Source organism: Helianthus annuus, chromosome 17 (assembly GCF_002127325.2).
Source record: "Helianthus annuus cultivar XRQ/B chromosome 17, HanXRQr2.0-SUNRISE, whole genome shotgun sequence".
Taxonomy (NCBI): Eukaryota; Viridiplantae; Streptophyta; class Magnoliopsida; order Asterales; family Asteraceae; genus Helianthus; species Helianthus annuus.
The window spans coordinates 139,478,149-139,501,138 of NC_035449.2; the positions used below are offsets into that span (position 1 = coordinate 139,478,149).

Consider the following 22,990-nt stretch of genomic DNA (forward strand, 5'->3'; position numbering starts at 1 on the left):
ATTCGAATGTTTAAACAAGCTTGATTGTGAACGAGGTTTGTATGAAAGAAAGGGATAAAGGAGAATAATACGAGTATAGAAATGAACGAATGACTCTCAAAGAGTGCAAGTATAAGAATATCATAAGTGTTGGATAGATGAACGTAGTGTGTTAAGAATGAAGTCTCGTCGTGGATAATCGGATATAATGCGTTTGTGAGTTGTCTAAAGTTGTATTAGGTCTAAATAGGTCTGTAAAACACTGAATTTCTCATGACACGTTTTACGAAAGTTTGGTAACGTGGTGAAAACACTTATATATAGGAAGTACCAGCGGCGTATCCACCATGTTTTTACCACATTACGTCTGTTCCGTATTCGGTGCCATGTTACGTTTCGTGTCTTACCATACACAGTAGCACACTCTATGGTTCTCATACGCCTATCACTATAATCCCGTGTGCACCCGTGATTATTTTGATCGTCGCATGATCCGCATAGCTTGTACTAGTTGTGTATGAATCGGGGTATACATAAAAAGTTTAGAATGTGCACGTACAAGAATATAGTATATAAGCAAGTCCATGCTTAAGTATGTGTGGGACCCACGCAAGCGAATCCCTCGGGTTACGCTCGCGTATAGGTACGAATGTATGAATCATGAGTAAGGATGAAAGTATGAGCATAAGTTTAAGTATGAATACGCATGTATGTATGAGCATAAACATAAAACGTGTAAGTTGTATGTGTACAAGCAGAAGCGTAAAACGTATAAGTAGTATGTGTATAAGTACAAGCATAAAACGTATGAACATAGGTGTAGGTATGAAAAATAAATATTGCGTATACGGTGTACGTTGAGACATTGCGGATTAGAAAAGGCTAAGTATGTAGATACGAACGATATAAATGGTGTTATCGCGAGATATCGACTAAAACGTGTATGACGATGTGCATGTATAGTTGTTCAAACAAAATGTTGAGTTTATCGAATCAAAATTAGATTGAGCCTGGTTTGAAAGGTAGAATATAGTTTGTATATGTAAAGGAGCATAAAGTACTCGTTGGTTATGCATAACGTATTTTGTAATGATTGAAATTTGGGTAATAAAACGTTTTAAGACATGATTTAGAATCCCGTGTGTATGCTTTACGTGAAATATAAAATGGAATAAAAATACGTTCGATATAATAATAAATTTTGAAAATCGCATACGTAGGGATTTGATTAATGATAAACAGTTTAGGTATAAAAAAAATGATCGAGTTTGCATTATAAGATATTTTGAAGAGACGTTTTGGTAACGATCACCTAGGTAAGGGAATCACCCCTAACTCGTTGGTGAGGTTGTTTTAAGTAAAGGGGAGTAGAGTTAATCGTCAAGGTAAGGAAATCACTCCAATCTCGATAATATGTCTCCACTAGTCGTTACAAGGAATATGGGTTTAGATTATATGAAAATCATGCATATATATACAAATGTATGGAAAAGATTCAATATGTTGTGCGTGTGAAAAGAGAAATCGAAAGTAAACTCGAGTTTGAAAGATTGCATCGTATAAATAAATAATAGAAACACATGTTTGATCAAAATTTGGATGGTTCCAAAACGGAACTTTGACTAACCAAAGTGGTCGAAAAGTCTTTTGAATTTGAGGAGCATGCTTTGGCCTAATAGGTAAAATACTCTCGCCGACAAGTCGGTTAACGGTATTTACCCTTCCGGTTACTACATGTCCCAAATCAACCGAAATTTCGAGACTTGGCGGGATTAAAAAAAATATCAAGGAGTGGAACTAGTCGACAAGGTGCGGGTTTCACCCCTATCTTGACGATTTCGTATCCTAAGTGTGGTTGGTACTCGTCGGGTCAAAATTTAATTTCAACACTATGACGAGGGTCCACTAGAACTTGAAATTTGAATTTCTCCATCAAGGTGAGGATTTCACTCCTAACTTGAAGGTGGATTTCGTGTAAGAGAAAAGGAAAGTGGATGGATTGAGAGTTGTTTACCAAATTATGGGTTTCACGCCTATTTTGGTGAACTCGTCTCGTTTGTGTAATATGTGTGTTGTCGGATTTAGAATAATCGAGTAAAACGCGTGAGGAAAAGTGTATATTAAAGATTAAACAAACAAGTATAACATGTCAAGAATATCACAATAAAAGTGAAATGATGAAACGAATATTAACGCATAAAAAGTATGTCAAGAACACACATAAAGGATAAAACGATGAAACAAGTATTAACACATAATAAAAATAAGTATAGCATGTTAAGTGTTAACACATAAGTGACACATATGCTTACAAGATCAAAAGAGAATAAATAAAAGCAAATAAGATAGCATGCAAGTAGTTTCAAGTAAAACGTACGAATAAGGCTCTAGAACTATAGACAAGGTTAAAGCATTCCTACTTTTCCTAATTCCCTATAGTTATGGCTCTGATACCAATCTGTCACACCCCAACCAATGGCGGAAACATCGGGATGAGACGAAGTGTGAAGATTGCTCGAGACATCATAACGCTAATAATTGTGACAAGTATTTAAATAATCCGATTTCATTTCATAAGATAAATTGTCAACATTACAAGAAATTCAAAGACAACAAGTTTAACAAAAATAACATGACAACATAACAAAATTAATACAACATATTAAACCCTAACGTCTATATGTGTATCTGGGCATCAACGCTACTTCTTTTCTTAGCATCATCCTCATCAACCTGTAACATGTTTAAAATAATTCAATGCAAAAGCAAAGGCGAGTATACAAGTTTGATACATACATAGCAAAAGATAAGTTTTAAACAATTCCTCATAGCAAGCATGTGATTCAAGATAAACATTTAAACATGGCATGTGTCTAACATATCAAACCAAGGAAACGCAATATGCTCATGACATTACCGATGATAAAGGGCGGGTCGTTAATCCTATAGCGCTACATATGTCACGGTTTGGCTCGTACGAAGTTAATGATAAATTCAACACATAAGTTTCACCCAAGTTTAAAGTATCAAGCCATCACGTGTACAAGCATGTTATAGGAATGTTCATGTGTTTAAGCAAAATGTTCATGTGTAAGTTTGTTGATAGATAAAACATGTTACACCCCAAAAGTGATAAAAGTAAAAGGGGGAATACGAGTATACTCACATAATTGCTAAGTCTTCCGATTATCCAAGTATTGACGAGTGTGCGAGTTTGGGAGGACGGAACACCGAGGTCACCCTGTAAGGGCAAACGATGGTGCATGAGTAAAAGGAATTATGACGGAGGATGGGAAGTGAAATCTAAAGTATAACTTGTTGATATAAAAGTATATATATATAAAAATACACATGTATATATTTTATATAGTTTAAGAAATATTTCCAATATGATTCCTGTCAAAAGTATTGTTGAAATATTGCCCCAAAATAAAATAAAAATAATTTTACATTTATATCTATTTTATAAAAATTAGTCGCATTTGATAGGTTTCGTTTTATAAAATTTACACGTTTTGTTTCACGGAATTTTACGAAAAACGGACAGAGTTTCCTCTGTTTTTGGACGATCCCGACAACATAAGTTGTCGATAAATTTCCCAAAATACAACAATTAAATTATAATATATAAATAAATATTGTTTTATGTATTTTCTTTTTGTAAATAAGTTATAAGACTCGGATTCACGATAAAATGTTAATTTATCACAAAACAAATAAATTAATAATTCCGACATTGTTATTTGAGTCTCGTGTTAACCCGTGACCCGACACGAGGAACTGAACCAACTCAAAATAGACTGAAGTGAGCTTGAACCGGACATAACAACCACTACTATTGTCACCGGTTGCCGGAAACACCGTGTTCGAACCATTCTTGAACCTGCAACGGACAAATCACACCTGAGATCTAGGACCGAACTAAGAACTGATTTTAAAACCTGAAATGATACAAACCTAACTGTCGTCGACTGGAGTGGATTGACGTCGGCCGGAGCTTGAACCCGAAATCGAAAGCTGAACCAAACGTGGACCTGTCCCGAAACAAACCAAGCCACTGCCGCTGAAGAAATGTGTCCCGAAACAGGAACAGACCTGAACTCGAGCCGCAACAGAAACAACCTTGCCTGCGTTGCCGGAAAACGGTCGGTCTAGAGCCGCCGCAAACCACTGTTGCCGCCTTACTTCTCTCTCCCGTCGCTGTGTTTGCGATTTCTCATCGGAAAGCAGTCCAGTCGGCAACCACCTCCGCCTTAGGCGGCGCTGCTACCCGCGTCACCCGACGGAGAGACAGATGGGAGACCGAGGGGGGGTTTGTGTGGTCTGTGTGTTCGTTCCCATCGTCAGAGTGCCCCGGAGAGCCGGCTCCGGTCACCGGAAATTCACGAGAGAGAGAATGAGGGTGTTGGTTGCTATGTGCAGAAGATAGATGCAGAGACAAGGGAGGTGTCGGCTGGTGTTTTTGAAAGAGAGGTGAGGGTTTAGAAAGATAACTTAGTTTAAATAGTTAGGTTAATAATTGGGCTTGGGCCCCGGCCCACAAGCCTGTTACTAGAGTTTTTAAGCGGCCCAATCACGTTTTCAAGATCCGTTTTCGAACCCGAGCCTTGTAATAGGTCGTAAATTGTTTATTTAGCATTGAAAAAAAATACGCTAAGGATGTCGGAAATAAATGCGTGACGCGTTTGTTGTCGGTTGCGTTAAAAGCGCGTAAAATGTGTTGTTTTTGGTTCTTAAACCGTTTTTTCTTATTTTGGTTCCAACTGTGATTATAAAAATAGAGAAACAAACGCGTATTTTCTACGAACATGGAAGTACGGAAAATACAAGCATTGTTTTCTAAATATGGAAAGTATGAAAACGCAGGGCGTTACACATAAATTAACTAAGTAATTGCAAAACCAATTATTTAATAGCAAACCACCCGTTAGCGTGGATCGAACTCCGCGGTGAGTTCGCTGGGGTTGCAGGGGAACAACGTGCCCCCCGCATGGGGTTCGGGCGGAGCCCCGAGCTAAATTTAGTTCATATTAACTGCTTAATAAAGTAATAGGATTTCGAATAAGTCTTGAAATTTTATGAACACTCATGATTTCGGATGATCTCAGATGATTTCGGATGATTTCGGATGTGTCCAAGACGAATGATTTCTAATGAATTATGTCTTGGATTCATCTAAAATAGTGATGCTTAGTCCGAAATGATCCGTGACACTAAGTCCGAGATGGTCCGAAATGATCAGGCAGTCAATGATCCGTAATGGATGAAACAGATGCTTATCCGGAATGTTCATCCGAAATGCCTATCCGTAATGTGTTCCACAAGCTACAAAAAATCCCTAATTTAAGCAGTTATCAATTGATAAGGTTCAAATCCGAAATCTTAGGGATTATGGGATTAAGTTTCCTGTTTAAATATTCATTATGTTTATCTGTTTATTTCGAAAAATTATATCCATTAATAAAATAATAGATTTCGAAAATTCTAATTAGATAAAATAAATCAAAACAGGAATAAACACCCAATAATCCTAAATTCATTCCAAAAGTAAGGGAATTTTCGAATTTTTTATAATGAACATGTGATGAACCCTAAAACAAAACTTAATCACTTTATCCGAAATCTGGAAATTTATTAATCAATTTCTTGAAAATTATGATTTCGGAACAGTAAAATCTGATGAATATATGATCCGAGATGATCCGGTATGGAGGTTTCTAATCCGGAATGGCATCTCGGGTAAAAAGGTTTGAAGTTGTTCTTCCGTGATGCATCCGTAATGGATCCGTGATGATCCGTGATGATCCGTAATGGATCCGTGATGATCCGTAATGGATCTGTGACAAAATTATTTGAAGGTATTCATCCGTGATGTATCCGTAATGGATCCGTAATGATCCATAATGATCTGTTATGATCAAAGATGATCCGTAATGATCCGAGATGCATTCGAGATGATGAAAACCCAGATCCGTAATCATCCGTAATGATCCGTAATCATCCGTAATGATCCATAATGATGATTTCGGATGGCAAAAACGGAATTTTATAAAGTTTTCAAAGCTGTTTTCCTGTTTTAATCCAGATTTACGGATACAAAACAGAACCGACTAATCAACATACGCTCTGATACCACATGTTGATTCAGTTCTGTTTTAGGCATAATGGAAAACATTAAAACATACCTGTTAATGCAGTTAGTGCGTTGGAGAATCCAGCAATGGAGTTCGACATGCTTGTCATCGTGATCTGGTTCCTCCTTAGGGTGCTGACTGATGATGGGAACTTAGAGAACCGAAAAGGGTATCAGTTAGGAGAGGAGGTCGAATTATGATGTTATGGCTAATGGGGTGTGTGTAATTGTGTAACTGAGCAAAAAACCCCTTAACCTCCACATAACTCTCCTTATATAAGCACCCAGGAGGAAACCCTAATTAGTTAATAAGGGTAATATGGTCCATCAACAATTACCAACTAATTATATAATAGGTTGTTATATGTTTTGATCTCTATAATGTAAATGATTATAATGGCTACTAGATTAAATATAAAATAAATATATTTAATCTTACACAAACTGGACCATGAACACCCTATATATACCAACTGTTACCAACGGGTTTATAAATCTTGACTACCATCTGTTACCGACCCATTTCACCATATCTCATCTCTACCGATAACTTGTGTCCAAACAAATATGATGACAAAGTCCACAGAAACACAAGGCCATACACACACACCAGAAACAGAACAGGGGCATAAGCATAAAAACAATAAACAAGGCACATAAGAACTGACAACTAACATACATCAGGTTGCACAACAGAATAGACCGAAAATAAGATTCCAAAACTCAGAGGCAATCAATATATAAGAAAGTAGAATAGAACTTCTCCGTTAATCACCGTCAAAAACCGACTGAATCAAAAGTTGCATCTAAAAAACGAGCTCGTGAGGTTTCATGCCTGCTTTCAGTGAAAATCGTGCACCCAAAAAGCTTTTCAAGTCGGGAACAGCCTCAATGGATTGTGTCCATGCTGTGTCCACAGATTTCTGGTCATCCTTTTTCTCCTGTGGAAGTGTGTTCTCTCCTGTACATAAATAATATATCTTTAGTTTGTGTAGCACCAACCTAATCTCATATTACTTGGTACTTACTGGTCCAATCTCACTATTTACTTAAAAATGCGTTAATTCAAGTTAGATTACATTATTTACATCTCAAATAGGTTAATAAAGTCAATATTCAAAATGTATTTTAATGCATACAACTTAGCAAACATGTATTGTTAATTCTAGTGATCTTGGTTTTAAAACGCGCACATAATGCGTGATGCGCACGATGCGCTAATGAGATCGCATCAGGTGATGCGATGTGCTGATGAAGTTATTACATGATGCGAGGCTGATGCGCCCTAAATCGCATAATGCGCTCCTGATGCGCTTGCATGATGCGCTGCGCGCATTTTTCTGAAATCGACCACTTTTGAGTAAAATTGACTACATGTACCCTTAAGAGTTCAAGGCTTATTTTGGTTATATTGAACTTCTTTCATGGTACTAGAGCTATTTTGTTGTTATTAATTATTTTGATCTCTAAATTTTTAGTGTTTAAAGTTAACAACTTAAAATATTATCTATAAATGTCTTTTCAAATAACAAACGCCTTGCATACGTGATGCACACGCATCACACGTTGCGCATCACCCATCGACTTTTGGATCAAAACGCATCGGAGCGCATCACGCATTTTAAAACCAAGCTAGTGATATGGATTTATGAAAATAATAAACCGACTCTTGATTTTATGGAATACATTAGAAATTGTGCATGTGGTTCAACCCACTCAGAAATAACCCAAATTGACTCAAACCAGCCCAGCCCCCTTTTGCAGCCTCTACTACAAAGTGGAACAAAGATGAGTATTACCTCTTTCTCTGCTTCGAAAAACTCGCCTTCTCCTTTCTTCTTCTTCTTCTTCTTTTTAACTTTCTTTCCAATATCATCAAACTTCTCGACGTTTACTCCTGAGATGTCGACCTTCGTTGATGTGGCAATCACATATGATTGATTCACTCTCCTCAAAGGAACACCATTTATCTTAAAGGGACCTACAAAGTGAAAATCAGTTTTAGAGTATGAAAGAAAGACGTAGCGAAATACGTATAGACACAATGGCAGAAAAATAAGTAACTTCTGCCTACACTGATAAAGCAGACAATGTCAATTTCATCATTAGAACGCATCAATGAACAACAATGATAAAACATAAAGTTAAAGAGAAATATATCATAAATAAGAACATAAAACGGCTTGCTTAATACCACCTTCATATCAAAAGAAATATTCCATGTTCATCTTTATAAGTTAAAAACACGTCAATAATGTATACATTTGCTACAAACCATACTCCATTCTTTTTTCTGATGGTAACTTAGCTTCAACAGAAGCTTTATAAAACGTTGACATTTTGATATATAACAGGAGTGAACCAATACCGGTTTAATGTAAACAAACTTAAAAGAATCAATAAGAATCCCAAACAACAATAGTTATTAAGTAACTGATGTAATCAGCACGGTTCCAGGGGTAATGCTAGCTCTGAACACATACATACAACAAACCAATTAAGTAACTGACTGCGCTACGTTAACAATTCCGTAAATTCTAAATTATTTTTCCCGCTTCTATTATTTCACCCATTTGTATCCTATTTTTAATTATATATAAAACTAAAAAAAGCAAATATTTAAATCTTCATTACTAAATATTTAATACACGGGTTTCTAACCTAGTAGAATAATACACACCTGAGCTTGGTGGGTCTGGCCTTGCGTTTGTTAACAAGTGGTTTCTTTACATCGTCAGCCAGATAAAACTTCGGCGGCTTCTCTTGTGGTACATCTTTGACCTAGAATACTTTCCTACACCCTTGATCAAATCAGGGTTCCTGCACGCATGAGCCTTCCTCTGCTGTGGTGCCATTGATTCTTACCTAAAATGCCAGCAAAAGACATAAATTTATCACCTGAAAACAATCATAGATGATAGATTAGCCCAATCTTAAACCTAATTTTTAATTATTCGTTGAATAATCAATTATTAAGCAGAAAATTAGAATTGTTCGTTGAATGTTCAGTTCGTTTGCATCCCTACATCTACCAGATGCATATCAGCGGTTAAGAGGCCGGTTACTGGCTGGACCAGTCCCTGTTTTTGCTTCTTACAAAGAAACACCTCAAATGAAAGAAAATACATATTACAAAACAAAACGAAAAGAAACCACAATACGTTTCCTACGAGATGATTACCTTTCCCAGAATTAAGAATTTCGTGTATCGTCTAAAACATTAATCTTTAGGTCGTAGTTTCCCAAATCACGTTGCCCTTCTTGAATTCTTCTAACAGATTCACCAACACACTGCCTACACTTATTGATTATAATAAGCTCAAGGGTTGGTATGTCCCCAATTTCTAGGGGGATCTCTTCAAGATTATAGCAGCGGATAACTTCTAAATGTTTCAGACATGGGAAGCTTCTACTATAGGCTTCCCACAGTTTGATATTTAAACCCTCAAGTCTCAAGAACTTTAGTTGTGGAAACACATGCTCAGCTGTGTTCCAGCAGGTTCCAGAAAATGAAATGCGTCCTAGTTTAAGAACCTGGAGATTGGGTAATGACTGAATGATTGACATATCACTCCACGGTAGATCACAACCACGTATTGTAAGTCTTTTCAATGTTGTTGGGAATGTAATGGGATTCTTTATTTCGCCACGGCAAGTTAAATCGAGCTTTTCAAGGTAGGTGAGAGATTTGAAGTCATTTTGTTCAACTGAGTAAGTAGTACATGTAAGTTCCTTAATGTAGGGAAAACACTTTTGAAAATTATCTACCCCATCCCCCAATTCAACATTTGAAATCGCTTGCAAATTCATTGGCTTTTCGATGGATTGAAGATAAAATGACGTCTTCACTCTAAATCCGGGAAAAGGACGATAACTGCACAAATGCCTTAGATTTACCATATCCGATATGTTACCGGGTATAACTACTGTATCGCTATCTTTTGTAAAATAAATGAGGGTTTGAAGATTCCATAAATAGCATATTGAAGATGGGAATTTTTTTGATGAATGGCAAATTCTAAGATACCTCAAGTGAACTAGTAATTCCATGCCCTTGGGAAATTCATCCAATTTGTATGTTTCTAGATCTAACACCCTAAGTAGCATGAAGAAACGGAAATACCTTGCAATATCGTCACTATACAACGTGAAATAACCAAAAAAGAGCGATCGAAGGTTTTGGGTAGACAGACAAGGAATGACTGGAATGTATTTTGTATTCATGAACACGCGGACTGTGGGCTTATATGATGGTGTAATAACATCATAAAGATGGAACAACATTGGATGCTCTATTGTAAGGCTGAATCTTTCTTCCTTGGCTTTTTTCCAGCAGAGCTCCCTAACAAGGTCATGCATTTTACATGCTTTGACAGCTCCATTTGACTTCCACCTGTCTACAATTACAAGATTTCTGTCAATTAGATCCATTAGGTAACCTTCTGCAATATCTTCCAAGCTTTGATTTCCAGTTTGTTGAATAAACCCCTCAGCCACCCATAACCGGATCAAAATCTTTACTTGAAACTTGTAGTCTTCATGGAAGCCACCAAGATAAAGAAAGCACTCTCTCAAGTGCAGAGGAAGATGATTGTAACTTAAAGCTAATATTTCCACACAACCATCCTGGTCACCAACAATGTACGAATCCACCCTATCAGCAATTTCCACCCAAAACTTTTCACTCCAAGAATGTTTTGCTAGTACTCCTGCAATGACAACCAACGCAAGTGGTAATCCATGACAATGTTCTACTATTCGCATACCCGGTTTAATCGACCATTCAGGGCACTCATCGCCCTGGAACACCTTCTGACACAGCAACTGCCAACTTTGATCTTTGTTCAAATATCTTAAGTGATGAATAAATCCATCTGAACTTGCATGCTTGGCAACTTCAGTGATGCGACTCGTGAGCAGAATTCGACTTCCATTGTTTCTACCGGGGAAAAGTGATTTCAGGTTATCCCATGTTTCTTTATCCCATATATCATCAATGACAATCAAATATCTCTGATCTATTAGGTGTCTGTGCACCAGTTCATGAAGTTGACAGTCACTTGCCTTTACAAGGTCTAGTTGAGCATGGTTGGATTTCAGAATCCGAGTCAACACAGCCCGCTTATCATACGTTTGAGAAACGGTGACCCATGCAATGACGTCGAAATGATACTTAACATAAGCATCATTGAATACTTTGGTCGCCAGGGTAGTCTTTCCTATTCCGCCCATACCTACAATAGAGACAACATCTACCTTCTTTCGATATTCCACAAGCCTTTTTATTATCAGCTCAGCATCTCGATCAAGCGCCACGAAGATTTCGTCCAATAATTTCTTTGATCTTTGTGAATTTCCGGAGAAGGAAATTGGAGCAGGAGCAGATTGATTTACTGTTCTTTTGGGTCTTGGAGATGAATCTATCTTCTTGTTCAAACTCATGAATTCTACCTGGAGAGACTTGAATGATGTCATAACATCATCAAGATTTAGGGAGCGTTTAAAGTCCTCAGATGTAGGGAAGTGGCCATTATTCCTAATGTGAACACCGGATAGAAACAGATCGACGTTATACTCTGCCTCTTCAGCTGCGTATATGAATCTTTTCTTCAGATCAGTGAGTTTTTGGAGGTCTTGATGTTGGTCGATGAAAAGGGTTTGAATCATGGAGCCAAGCTCTTCATAGAGAATCTGGAATTGAGGCCTTGCATATATAATTGAATGGATGTTGATCAGTGGGTTGTCGTTGCAGTTGATGAGCTGATTCAACTTGTCCATGAACATCTGGACACCTGCGTATGCCATCTTTCTTGTCTCAACGTTTCTGAAATAATAAAATTAGGGAAAGAAAGAGAGTTTGAGTAGGTCTCGTCACTCTCAAATAATTGCTTGCTTGGGTTGTGAATGTTGATTGCTGAAAGTATAGTCTCTCTCAAATAATTGATAGGTTAGGTGAAATACAACAATAAAATAATAAAAGAAACAACGCGGCCAGTTTTTAGTTTAAATTTAGAGTTAATTGCCCGGATGGTCTCTGTGGTTTGTCATTTTCAAAAGGACAAACCATAGGAAGCATACCTGCTATTTTCAAAAGGTGAGGACTAAACGTGAAACCACAGGGACCATCCGGTAAATTTAATAGGATTAATGCGACCAGGTTGAACCGTCAAATACACCCGATTAAACTGTTTCTGAGCCCAACCAGATACGCTATAAAAACCGGTTATTAAAGTTTTAAATAATTGATTAGCCACTGTTATTTTTTAAACCAATCAACTATAAATGTAGAAAGAAAAGGGGCAGCAAGAAACTCCACACCCAACAAAACCCCATTACATTATTACATTATGGACGTTAGTCATCGACCCCAAATAAGTTAACCAAATTTAGATCTACCGATCTACTCCTAACCCGCAAGAAGGCGGTTTCCTTAACCCTATCGACAAGAAAACTAGACGACACAAAGTTATTATTGAAAACCTTGTCGTTTCACGCAATCAGTAGCTCCTACAAAGTTGCCAAAAAAATAACCCCAATAACTTTTTTCCAATCTTTAGACTCAATGAGGTTTTCTTCTAGTCCATGGCTTTATAACCTAGTGGCATCTTGAGGGTGGTTCCAATCTTTAGACTCAATGAGGTTTTCTTCTGGTCCATGGCTTTATAGCCTAGTGGCATCTTGGGGGTGAGATAATAGGACCAATAGATCCTGGGTTCGATTCCCACAATGATAGCCTGAGATTGAGAAAACAGAGAGAGAAAGAGAGGGAAATCCAATTCAAGCATAAGTTGTTAGCTTGAGGGTTGTTTGTCTTTTATTAACCGCTAATAACAAACTAACTATTACAAAATACAACTTTAGTCCCTCTAATATTATTCTATTACAATAATCCCTCTAATATTATTCTATTACAATAATAGTCCTTAGACTATTAAATCTATTCTATTATGTAACACACAAAGGGGTTTTCCCATATTTAGTAGGTTTCCTCCTGAACTGGTGTATATGCATTATGCCTAGTGGAGATGGATATGATCAGGTAGTTCCGCTGGTGGCATGATGATACTCTAGTGGTCCGTCAGTGATCCAAATTTGTCGTTCAAAAAAAAATAAGGTTTCTTCTAGCTTCAATAATGGACCCAAAAGAGAAGTTTGTCGCCAATTTAGGGATCTTCACCCAAACGAACACATGCCACCAGTGGTGGATCCAGAATTTTAGCAATTCAAAATTGATCGTGAAAGAAACAACACCTGGGCTAGTTTTGATGATTTAACACTGGGGGTAGGGGGTATAGGGCGGTGGCGGAACTAGCCCATTAAATCAAGGGTATTCTAAAAAAAATTTTACCGTGCAATCAAATAATATTAAAAAACGATAATAAATAAAATATTAAAAAAAAGACAAAAATAAATACCTAATAAATTTGTTATTTTTCCATAGCTTGAAATCGTTTAGTCACATCGTCGTCTTTTACTTTAAAAACAAATACCTAAGCAGGGGCGGAACGGTCGGAACCAGTGTTATCGCAACAGCACACAACAGGATTGTGGATTCTTTTATCGAACCAGTGTTATTGGCAGCAGCAAAACAGGAGACCAGTGCCTAAGTGATGATCAGAAAGAATGCAGCCATACGTCTTTTTGTGTTTTTTTTTGGTTAATCTAATCACTTGGGCTTATCTAATCAATTGGGTCTTTGCTTCAATCGGGCTCCCTTATTTTATAAGTTTGGGTTTGTTAGGGGTATCCTTGTATTATTTTAGGAGTATATTTTGTATAAAACCAAAAAAAAATATAAAAACTACACTACACATACGGACTTCAGCCGTAGCCCGTGCTACGGCTCACATAGCATTGGTTCTGCCTCTGGTATAGGGGCGTGAAGGAGGAAACCACGGCCTGGTATGAACTACGGTTAAAATATAAACTACATGACATGAAAACAATTAAATGTAAATAAATTTAATAATAATAAAAAGAGTTAAGTGTCATTTTCGGCCATGTGATTTGCTTAATTATGCTGGTCTAGACCAAATTTTAACTTTGTACGATTACCGTCCCTGACATTCTTGAAACATGTCAATTCCGTCCAAAAAAACTAAGGTTGAATCGAATAATTGGACAAACCACAGGGATAAAATTGGCAGTTAAGTCATGTTTTTTTTACGGAACTGGCATGTTTCATGAATGTTAGGTACGGAAATGGTAAAAATTTGATATTTGGAAAATTACCCCATGAGTTTAACATGAACGTATTTTAGTCTTTTAAATCCTTCCTTGACTAATGCACCGCATTTGCGGGTGCATTTGGCCAGGGCCGGCGGCCCTGGGGGTGGGCGGGGAGGACCACCGGCCAAGGCCCGATATTTCGGAGGGCACGCTATTTTTAGAAAGAAAAAAAAAACCAATATGTATACGTAAAAATTTATTTTTTAATAGAGTATACCTATACAAACATCAACATAGGCCCACTTACAAAACTATTCTTATGCTTTAGATTAGTTATTAGCCAATTGATATTAGATTTAGACCTTTATTGAGCCCAATACACAATTTCATTAAGGCCTAAGGGCACGTCTTTTGAAGCTCGAATACGGTACACGAATTCTTAAGGCCAGCCCCGCATTTGGCCTAAGTGGAAGCAAGTGTCGTATTTGCTACAATAGATAGAGGCTGCACTTAAACAATTGCACGTCTGGACTGCGTCTTATTTAGCTGCATTTGTAAAGAAGGTGAGGGCCCAGGTAGGTTGAAACCACTTTCTTTTCTTTTTGTTTTTTTAAAGGCTGGTATTTTATTAAGCAAACCAAACACTCTATCGCCAGACACCAAGTTACAACAGATGCATCCATTTTCTTTTTCCAGTTTATTTCAGTTTCTATCGTTTTCTTTTTTCGATTACCTTTTTTTACCTTTGTTATTTACTATATTTTTTTACATTTTCTTATTATTTCAATGTTTAGAGTCGAGTTACGACATAAATAACATAACACATTTAGATATCATTTTATTTAATTTTACAAATTTATCTATTGATTGTCATGGTGTGCTAATGTGCTATACGTTCTGAATTCAAACAACGTCCATACGCAACGCGCGGGTAACTACGACCCTAGTTGCAAACTAAAAATACAATCTCACACCTTGTAGGCGAGAGCTCAACAAGCACTTATGATCTTGTCAAAGAAACTGAACCAATTTTGTGTTCGAGTCTGAAGGCCAAAAAACTACTTGGCTTTTATCCATAACTTAACTCAACCCGTCTGCTTTGGTCTTTCGTTTCTCAAAACTGAGTTTACAGTTTTCGGCTCAAATTGTGTAAAAATGACCAAACTTGACCATGAACACCCGTATATTACCCACACGTTATAAATCTTGACTACCATCTGTTACCGACCCATTTCAAAATCTTTATCTCCCACCTATTGTGCCCAAACAAATGTAATGACACAGTTCACAGAAACACAAGGCCATATACACACACCAGCAACAGAACACAGGCATAAAAACAATAAACAGAGCACATAATAAACGGACAATTAACACACATACAAGTTGCACAACAGAATAGACTGAAAATAAGATTCCAAAACTAAGTGGCAATCGATAAATAAAAAAGTAATAGATCTTCTTCGTTGTTGATCACCATCAAAAACCGACACGATGCATCCTCTAAATCTAGAGTTGGCATAAACATAATCTAGAAAACAAAATTGATTCGTAAGTTGCTTCTAAAAGACGAGCTCATGAGGTTTCATGCCTGCTTTCAGTGAAAATCTTGCACCCAAATAGCTTTTCAAATCGGGAACGGCTTCAATGGATTGTATCAATGCTGCATCCACAGATTTCTGGTCATCCTTTTTGTCCTGTGGAAGTGTGTTCTTCTCCTGTAGATGAATAATATAACTTCAGTTTGTGTATGTGGGTCAACACATCCTCAAACTATCTATTACAAATGGGCTATTTGGGTTATATTTCATCTCAAATGGGTAGCTTTGGGTAATACTATATCTCCAATGAGTTGCAAGTCATCCAAAGTGTACTATTACAGCTTAATAAAGGTATATTGTTAATTATAACGATATAGGTTTATGAAGATAGTAAACAGATTATTGATTTTATAAAATATACAAGAAATAGTATGTGGGTCAGCCCACGCACAAAAATACCCATATTGACTCAAACCAGTTACCAAACCAGCCCAGCCTGACCCACCCTTTATGTAGACTCTACTACAAAAGTGAACAAAGATGAGTGTTACCGCTTTCTCTGCTTCGAAAAACTCGCCCTCTCCTTTCTTCTTCTTCTTTTCAACTTTCTTTCCGAAGTACTTATCATCAAACTTCTCGACATTTACTCCTGAGATGTCGACCTTAGTTGACGTGGCAATCACATATGATTGATTCACTCTCCTCAAGGGAACACCATTGATCTTAAAAGGACCTACAGAGTGAAAACAGTTTTAGGATATGAACAGAAGTAGCGAAATACATATCGGCACAATGGTAGAGAAATAAGTAACTTCTGCCTAAACTAATAAAGCAGATAATGTCAAATTCATCACTAACTGAACAACAATGTTATAAACTTATAATTTAAAGCCAAAGAGAAATCTACCATTAATTAGCTACAAACCATACACCATTAGTTATTAGATTCGGATGGTAAGTTAGCTTCAACAGAAGTTTTATACAACGTCGACATTTTGATATATAACAGGAGTGAACCAATACCGGTTTCAAATAAGCAAAACTTAAAAGAATCAATAGGAATCCCAAACAACAATAGTTATTAAAAAATCATTTCATTTTAACAATCCATTGGAAGAAAAAAAAAAACACTACCAGTAACCAGCAAGAGCCCTGATGTAAGTTGCTTCAAGAAAACAACCCTTTTCCCCTTGAACCTCCCAGCCAATATAATCAGCACGGTTCCAGGAGTAATGCTAGCTCTGAACACATACATACAGCAAACCAATTCAACACAAACATAAAATACACATATAATCATACCACATACACTAAAAATATTTATGCACCTGAGCTTGGTGGGTCTGGCTTTGCGTTTGTTGACAAGCGGTTTCTTCACATCATCAGCCGGATAAAACTTCGGCGGCTTCTCGGTTGGAGCAGCCGCAACGGTTTGCTTCTCATGTTTAGGAAAAGCACCACCGTTTTTGGCCTTGATGGCCCAAAGACCCCTCTTGTGGTACATCTTTGACCTAGAATACTTTCCTACACCCCTGATCAAATCAGGGTTCCTGCACACATGAGGTTTTCTCTGCTGTGGTGCCATTGATTCTTACCTAAAAATGACCACAAAAAAACATAAATTTATCACCTACAAACAATCATAAATGATAGATAGATTTAGCCCAATCTTAAACCTAATTTTTTTAATTATCAGTTGAATAATCAATCAATAATTAAGCAGAAAATTAGAAACATTTTTAGATTTATAGAACACAATGCAATCAACAAATAATTATGCAAATGAATCATGAACAAAGCGTGAATTATATGATCTAGATGGATGGCTACAGCTACAATTCATATCAAAGCTTCTAATGAACAATTTACAAGCTGAAAATAACGAAAAATTGAATTTGAATGTGATAATTTAACCTAAATCGTTGTAAATGCAGAAGAACAGTTGACTGGTAGCTATGGCTAGCAAATATTGATAGAAGCTAGAGGATTTAGAGCGTTATTGGCGAAGTGACTAAGCGATTTGGATTACCTGTGAAGAAGAGCCGCGGGATGTTGGTGCAGTCGGCTGAAGGAATGGATGAAACCCTAAGACTGGTTTATATGTGAATTGTGTGAAGGGGTAAAATTGTCAAACAAAAACCCTAATTTTACCCCATGTTTATTAGAAACTTTTTAAAATCGTTGGGTTTTGGAAAATGGGTTATTGACTTATTGGTTTTTTTTTTAAACAAAGCCAACAAGTTAAAAAAAAATATTTAGGATTTTTTTTTTTTTTTTGACGGCTAGATCAGCCGGTTAGGTATTGGCCTTTGATAACCCAGGTCACGAGTAGGAATCATGTGGTTTGTATATTATTGTTAGTTTGAACTAGTAGGCCTTTGCCCTTTGATCACCCAAGTCACGAGTAAGAATCTCGCGGTTGGTATATTATTGCTAGTTTGAACAGGTGTCACAGTTCGCTACCGCAAGATTCGACCCTAAGACCTCCCGGGCAGGAACCTCACATGAGTGGGTAAACCTTCCCATCTCCCCCCCCCCCCAAAAAAAAAAAAAAAAAAAAAAACCAATTGGTTTAGGGATCATTGGAGTATTTAGGATTACTAAAGTGCTTTTTATTTTAGCTTTTTAAAAAGAACTATATTTTTGTTTTTCAAAAGTCACAAAACCTGGCTTTTTAAATAATTTTTGACTTTTTGAACATAAAATTAATAATCTACTCTCACCCTTTAAAATAGCAACCTAACATGGAAATTTATCCCATGTTTTTTGGTCATTTTACTTTTCCCACCTAAAAGCTAATCCAAACATTTTTTTTAAACTCCTTTTAAAAAAGTTATAAGTCAATAAGCGCACTTTTGAAAAAAAAAAAAAAAAAAAAAAAAACTTTTTTGAGTTAAATAAGTAATCTCAAACACCCTCTAAAATCGCTTATGGTTATGGGATAAGTAGAAATAATATATTTAAAGAGTGAAACAAAAAAAAATTAAGGATTCAAAAACTATCATTTGGATGTTTATCCAAAGATCACCTAGCGTTAGTTTGGCTAGTATGACGACGAGTCATGTTGGTTGCTAAGCTCCTCTTACTAGTGGGTTAAGCGACTGCTTTACCTTTGTTTACGGACCTTAGGCTGCTTCGAAAGTAGAAATTATCTATGATAAAATTATTTATAACTAGTAAGTTTTAGCCGCGCGATGTCACAGAGAAATTGCGGTTTGATAATACCGATACTGTCATATTGGTACCAATGTTATTTGGTCGGTGCCGGTTTGGTTCATTACCGATACAACCCAAAAGAAAATCGACATGTGTCACATATCGATCAGAAACTATATAAATGAATACTGATAATGATCTTGTAGTACCGATAGGGGTGTTCATCGAACCGGACAACGAATTTTTGAATTATTCGAATCAAATTTTTTAAATATTTTTCTTTGTTGTAATTAGAATTTTATTAAAGATTGGTCAGTCCGATTTAGATTCATATTCAAATTAAAACGCCAATTCAAATAAATTCTTTTTGATTCAAATTCATTTAAAATATGTAAATTCATCATGGACTTTTTGTGCTTGGTAAAGGGCTATTTTAGGTCTTAAGGGCTGTTTGGTAGCCTTTAAATGGTCATTAAGAGGCTACCTCTTAATGGAATCATTAAGAATTTTAACAATGAGAAGGTAGAAGAATGTAACATGTGATGATTTACCATTCAGAGGTTATCTCTTAACCATTTAGACTTGAGATTACCTCTTATTCATTCAGAGGTTTTAAACCATTAAGAGGTAGCATCTGAATAATCATTAAGAGGCTACCAAACAGCCCTTTAGATTAAATTATAGATTAGCATGTAATTGTTACCAAACCATAAAACCTGACTAAAAAAGCATAAACCAAACTATAAAGGGGAATTGGCCTGTAATAATCCCACCTAGACCTTATTGGCCATTAATAATCCCACCTCAGAATATTCCCCCCACCAGTCCTACCTTTCACCTATTTTTCCTACAATGGTCCCCCGTTAAAAAGTTAAGCTTTTTTTTCAAATTACAAACAGATTTTTTTGGGCTTTTGATCAGAACGATGATACGAGTCCATTGATGTAAAACTTACTTCGAAATGGTGCTCCAAGTGACTTGATTTTGGTTAATTGGAAATTTAAACACCCGAATTGAAGCGTCGTTTTCATCGTTTGGAGCACCGTTTCGAAACAAGTTTTACATCAATGGACTCAGATTCTCGTTCTAATCAAAAGCCTTAAAAAATATGTTTGTAATTTGGAAAAAAGCTTAACTCCGTTAAGTTTCTTTAACGGGGGACCACTGTAGGAAAAATAGGTGAAAGGTGGGACTGGTGGGGGGAATATTCTGAGGTGGGATTATTAATGGCCAATAAGGTCTAGGTGGGATTATTACAGGCCAATTTCCCAACTATAAAATCCGGCTATAATCAACCATACTCGAGCCATAAAACAATTTTGTTTTTTATCATAATCTTTTTATTTATAATTCCCCTGATTGGATTATAATTTTTAATCTACTTAGTAGAGATCCATCAAACAATCATCTATCATTCAGCATGTATACCATTATACAGAAGATCAAATATGATAGCTCACATACGAAAAATCAACAAAATCCCGAATATAAATAGAAAAAAAAAAACCGAAAAGTTGTTTTCGGGCACACTACGCTTTATTTACACGAATCTTTTGGCCTTCGAGCACCTGCAAGAACACATATAACAACAGTTACATCTGAAACAATCAAAGTGAAACTACATTAATGGGGCGGCCGTGAGTTTTCCTTGACGGGTTCTCATGGTCACCAAAGAAAAGCTAAACTACATGGCTGCGAGAGTACAATCAAACATGCAAGATGTACAAACTTACAGCATCATTAAACGAAGAAATGGCAGCTTCTACCTCCTCTTCTGAAGAGAATGAAACAAACCCGAACCCGCTTGATTTTGAAGTTCCAGGAACCCTAGACACTTTGGCGCCAAGAACGTTTCCTTTCTCGGAAAAAAAGCTTTTGAGTGACTCTGATGTCACGGTTTTCGCAAGGTTTCCCACATAAAGTTTGTAAGGGCTGTCAACAAATGGGGTCTCTTCTGATGGAAGAAGTGTAGAGCTGGCTCCATTCAAAGGCTTCTCTGTGACATTTACTTTGATTTTACGCCCTCCGATTTCCTGTTCATGAAATTACCATGTTACCCTTGTTGGACAAATTGGACAAAAGGGTACCAAACTTATGTTCAATCTCTATTTGAGATGTCAATCTTTTTTTTTATTTTATCTAGAAAAAAGAGTAGCTTACGAGGTAACAAACGCGTGACCCTTTAATTAACCGAATTGGGCATAAGTTAGGTACCTTTATATGTGGTTAGCTCGTCTATAAAACACCCTCTAGTAAAGACAAAATAGTAACTCTTGTGGGCATGAATCAATAGATAATGAGCAAATATGTAAATTTTGGAAGAAAACGAATGTTTAAGATATAGCCTCACCGTGCCATCTAACTTTTCAATAGCAGCATTTACATCATCAACGGTCTTCATTGTGACAAAACCAAATCTTCGACTCCTTCCAGAGTACTTGTCATACATTACCTACAAATTCGAGTTATACAAAGTTGTGAACTTTATATTGATGTAAGAAAAACGCAGTTTTTTTTTTTTTGTAAGGAAATAGGGGTATTTTTGTAATTTGATAGTTCGGGTGCCATTTAAGCAAGACATATGTATGAAATTTGGCATTGGAACAAAGTCACTAGAGCTTCTAACTAAGTTTCGTATTTTTACATGGGAAGATTAATGCAAAGAGGAAAGATGATATGTGAGATAAGAATGTAAGTTTAGCCCACTCAATTGGTTTGTCTCATCCCAACTTATTAAAATCCAACACTTGATTACTTGAAACAAGAAAAGCTCTAGACACACTTGACTTGAGTGCACGACATGCACCTACATGAGGCGTACGACGCGTATGGGGCCTCGTCTCGCACTCTCGCCTTGGTGCCAAAGTGTGCACATTGGGCACTTTTGATTACTATTATAGTCGGTGAAATTACCTAACTATCACCAACTCCAACCAAATAGCTATCTTATTATGATTCTTGAAGTCAAAGTACTCAATTTGAAAACACAAGTCCAAACATCCTTAAGATTCTAACAAACAAAAGATGAATTGTTCTCAACAATTCAAGTAACGTTGGGCAAGCTCGTACACAAGAAGTTGATCGTAACGGGATGATCAATATTCCCAAACAACCAAAAAAAAAAACACACACACATTTGGTATTCAAACTGGAAAGTTCTTAACTTTTGCTCATCACTCTAATCCTAAACCCAAATCAAAGATGCAATATAACTTAAAAAACAATCTTGAAATTCAAGATCCTTTTAGAAAAACTAGAATCTTCCAAAAATCTACATTAAGTCATCAACAAGTGCATATATAAAACAAATTCTTAAGTTCAAGTCTAAGCCATTTGACTTCAAAAGTCAAAATCCATATGCAATAAACATAAAGTTTCCACATTAATCACTCACAAATAAGTGGAAAAAAAAGAAATTCAAACCCTGAAATTTATAGAACTTTTAAAATATATAAAATCCCAAATCAAATACCTCAGCTTTCTCAATGGCACCATGTTCTTCAAACACCTTTTGGAGTTCATCAATGGTTGTGGTACGAGGAATGTTACCGACATACAGTCGCCTGGCGGCTTCCGATGTGGGGTCAATTGTCGCCGGCGTTTCTTCGGCGACACAAAGAAGTCTTGTGGGTTGTCTAGTGGTTGAAAGTTGGAATCTGAAACAGGTTTGAGGAAGATTAGGGTTTGATTTTGTCGAAATGGGTTTGAATGATGATGGAATGGATGCTGAAATTGTGGCCATTTTGAAAAAACCCTACTCAGAGATTTCGCAGTTTAGATGAAGAAGAAGGTGATGATGCTGAGGTGAGGAGATGGTGAATGGTGGTGAAACATGAAAGAGGTTTATCCTCTTGAGTAATGGATAGAGCAAAAACATAAAAAGATACTTTTTTTTTTAAGTTAATGTCATTTTAGTACTATTGGTTTGGGTCATTTTACCACTAAAGGTTTGAAACGTTATTATTTTAAATATCATTTTAGTCCAAATAGTTTCAAACGTTGTCATTTTAGT

The 22,990-nt window shown here is 36.6% G+C and overlaps 3 protein-coding genes and 1 pseudogene across 4 annotated transcripts; all 4 read right to left on the reverse strand.

The window, feature by feature from the left end:
- Positions 1-6,903: 6,903 nt before the first annotated feature.
- On the reverse strand, positions 6,904-9,255 carry LOC110922535 (annotated as a pseudogene).
- Positions 9,256-9,304: 49 nt separating this feature from the next.
- On the reverse strand, positions 9,305-12,059 carry LOC110922534 (putative late blight resistance protein homolog R1A-10). The gene has a single exon (XM_022166824.2). The coding sequence runs from the start codon at positions 11,915-11,917 to the stop codon at positions 9,305-9,307; it is 2,613 nt and encodes an 870-aa protein (XP_022022516.1). The 5' UTR covers positions 11,918-12,059.
- Positions 12,060-15,617: 3,558 nt separating this feature from the next.
- On the reverse strand, positions 15,618-17,969 carry LOC110920597 (60S ribosomal protein L6). Of its 2 annotated transcripts, none has more exons than XM_022164768.1 (5): positions 17,852-17,969; positions 17,151-17,417; positions 16,957-17,063; positions 16,374-16,555; positions 15,618-15,999 (listed from the first exon to the last, which is right to left on the reverse strand). In XM_022164768.1, exons 2-5 carry the CDS (start codon positions 17,405-17,407, stop codon positions 15,844-15,846), a joined length of 702 nt encoding a protein of 233 aa, XP_022020460.1. In that variant the 5' UTR covers positions 17,408-17,417; positions 17,852-17,969; the 3' UTR covers positions 15,618-15,843. The 2 variants fall into 2 exon arrangements, with proteins under 2 accessions (XP_022020460.1, XP_022020461.1); XM_022164769.2 differs by having other exon boundaries at positions 17,737-17,885.
- Positions 17,970-20,337: 2,368 nt separating this feature from the next.
- Positions 20,338-22,837, reverse strand: LOC110921484 (30S ribosomal protein 2, chloroplastic). Its single transcript, XM_022165811.2, has 4 exons — positions 22,451-22,837; positions 21,329-21,430; positions 20,712-21,011; positions 20,338-20,546 (listed from the first exon to the last, which is right to left on the reverse strand). Exons 1-4 carry the CDS (start codon positions 22,718-22,720, stop codon positions 20,508-20,510), a joined length of 711 nt encoding a protein of 236 aa, XP_022021503.1. The 5' UTR covers positions 22,721-22,837; the 3' UTR covers positions 20,338-20,507.
- Between the last annotated feature and the right edge of the window lie 153 nt (positions 22,838-22,990).

Excerpts from the sequence above, each read along its gene's own strand:
- LOC110922534 (XM_022166824.2), bottom strand. The coding sequence starts at position 11,917 with ATGGCATACGCAGGTGTCCAGATGTTCATGGACAAGTTGAATCAGCTC.
- LOC110920597 (XM_022164768.1), bottom strand. The coding sequence starts at position 17,407 with ATGGCACCACAGCAGAGAAAACCTCATGTGTGCAGGAACCCTGATTTG. Across the intron at positions 16,556-16,956 it reads AGGGCTCTTGCTGGTTACTG|GTCCTTTTAAGATCAATGGT; the intron begins GTAGTGTTTTTT and ends TTCACTCTGTAG. Across the intron at positions 16,000-16,373 it reads TTTTCGAAGCAGAGAAAGCG|GAGAAGAACACACTTCCACA; the intron begins GTAACACTCATC and ends ATTCATCTACAG.
- LOC110921484 (XM_022165811.2), bottom strand. The coding sequence starts at position 22,720 with ATGGCCACAATTTCAGCATCCATTCCATCATCATTCAAACCCATTTCG. Across the intron at positions 21,012-21,328 it reads TTGAAAAGTTAGATGGCACG|GAAATCGGAGGGCGTAAAAT; the intron begins GTGAGGCTATAT and ends TTTCATGAACAG. Across the intron at positions 20,547-20,711 it reads TTTCTTCGTTTAATGATGCT|GTGCTCGAAGGCCAAAAGAT; the intron begins GTAAGTTTGTAC and ends GTGTTCTTGCAG.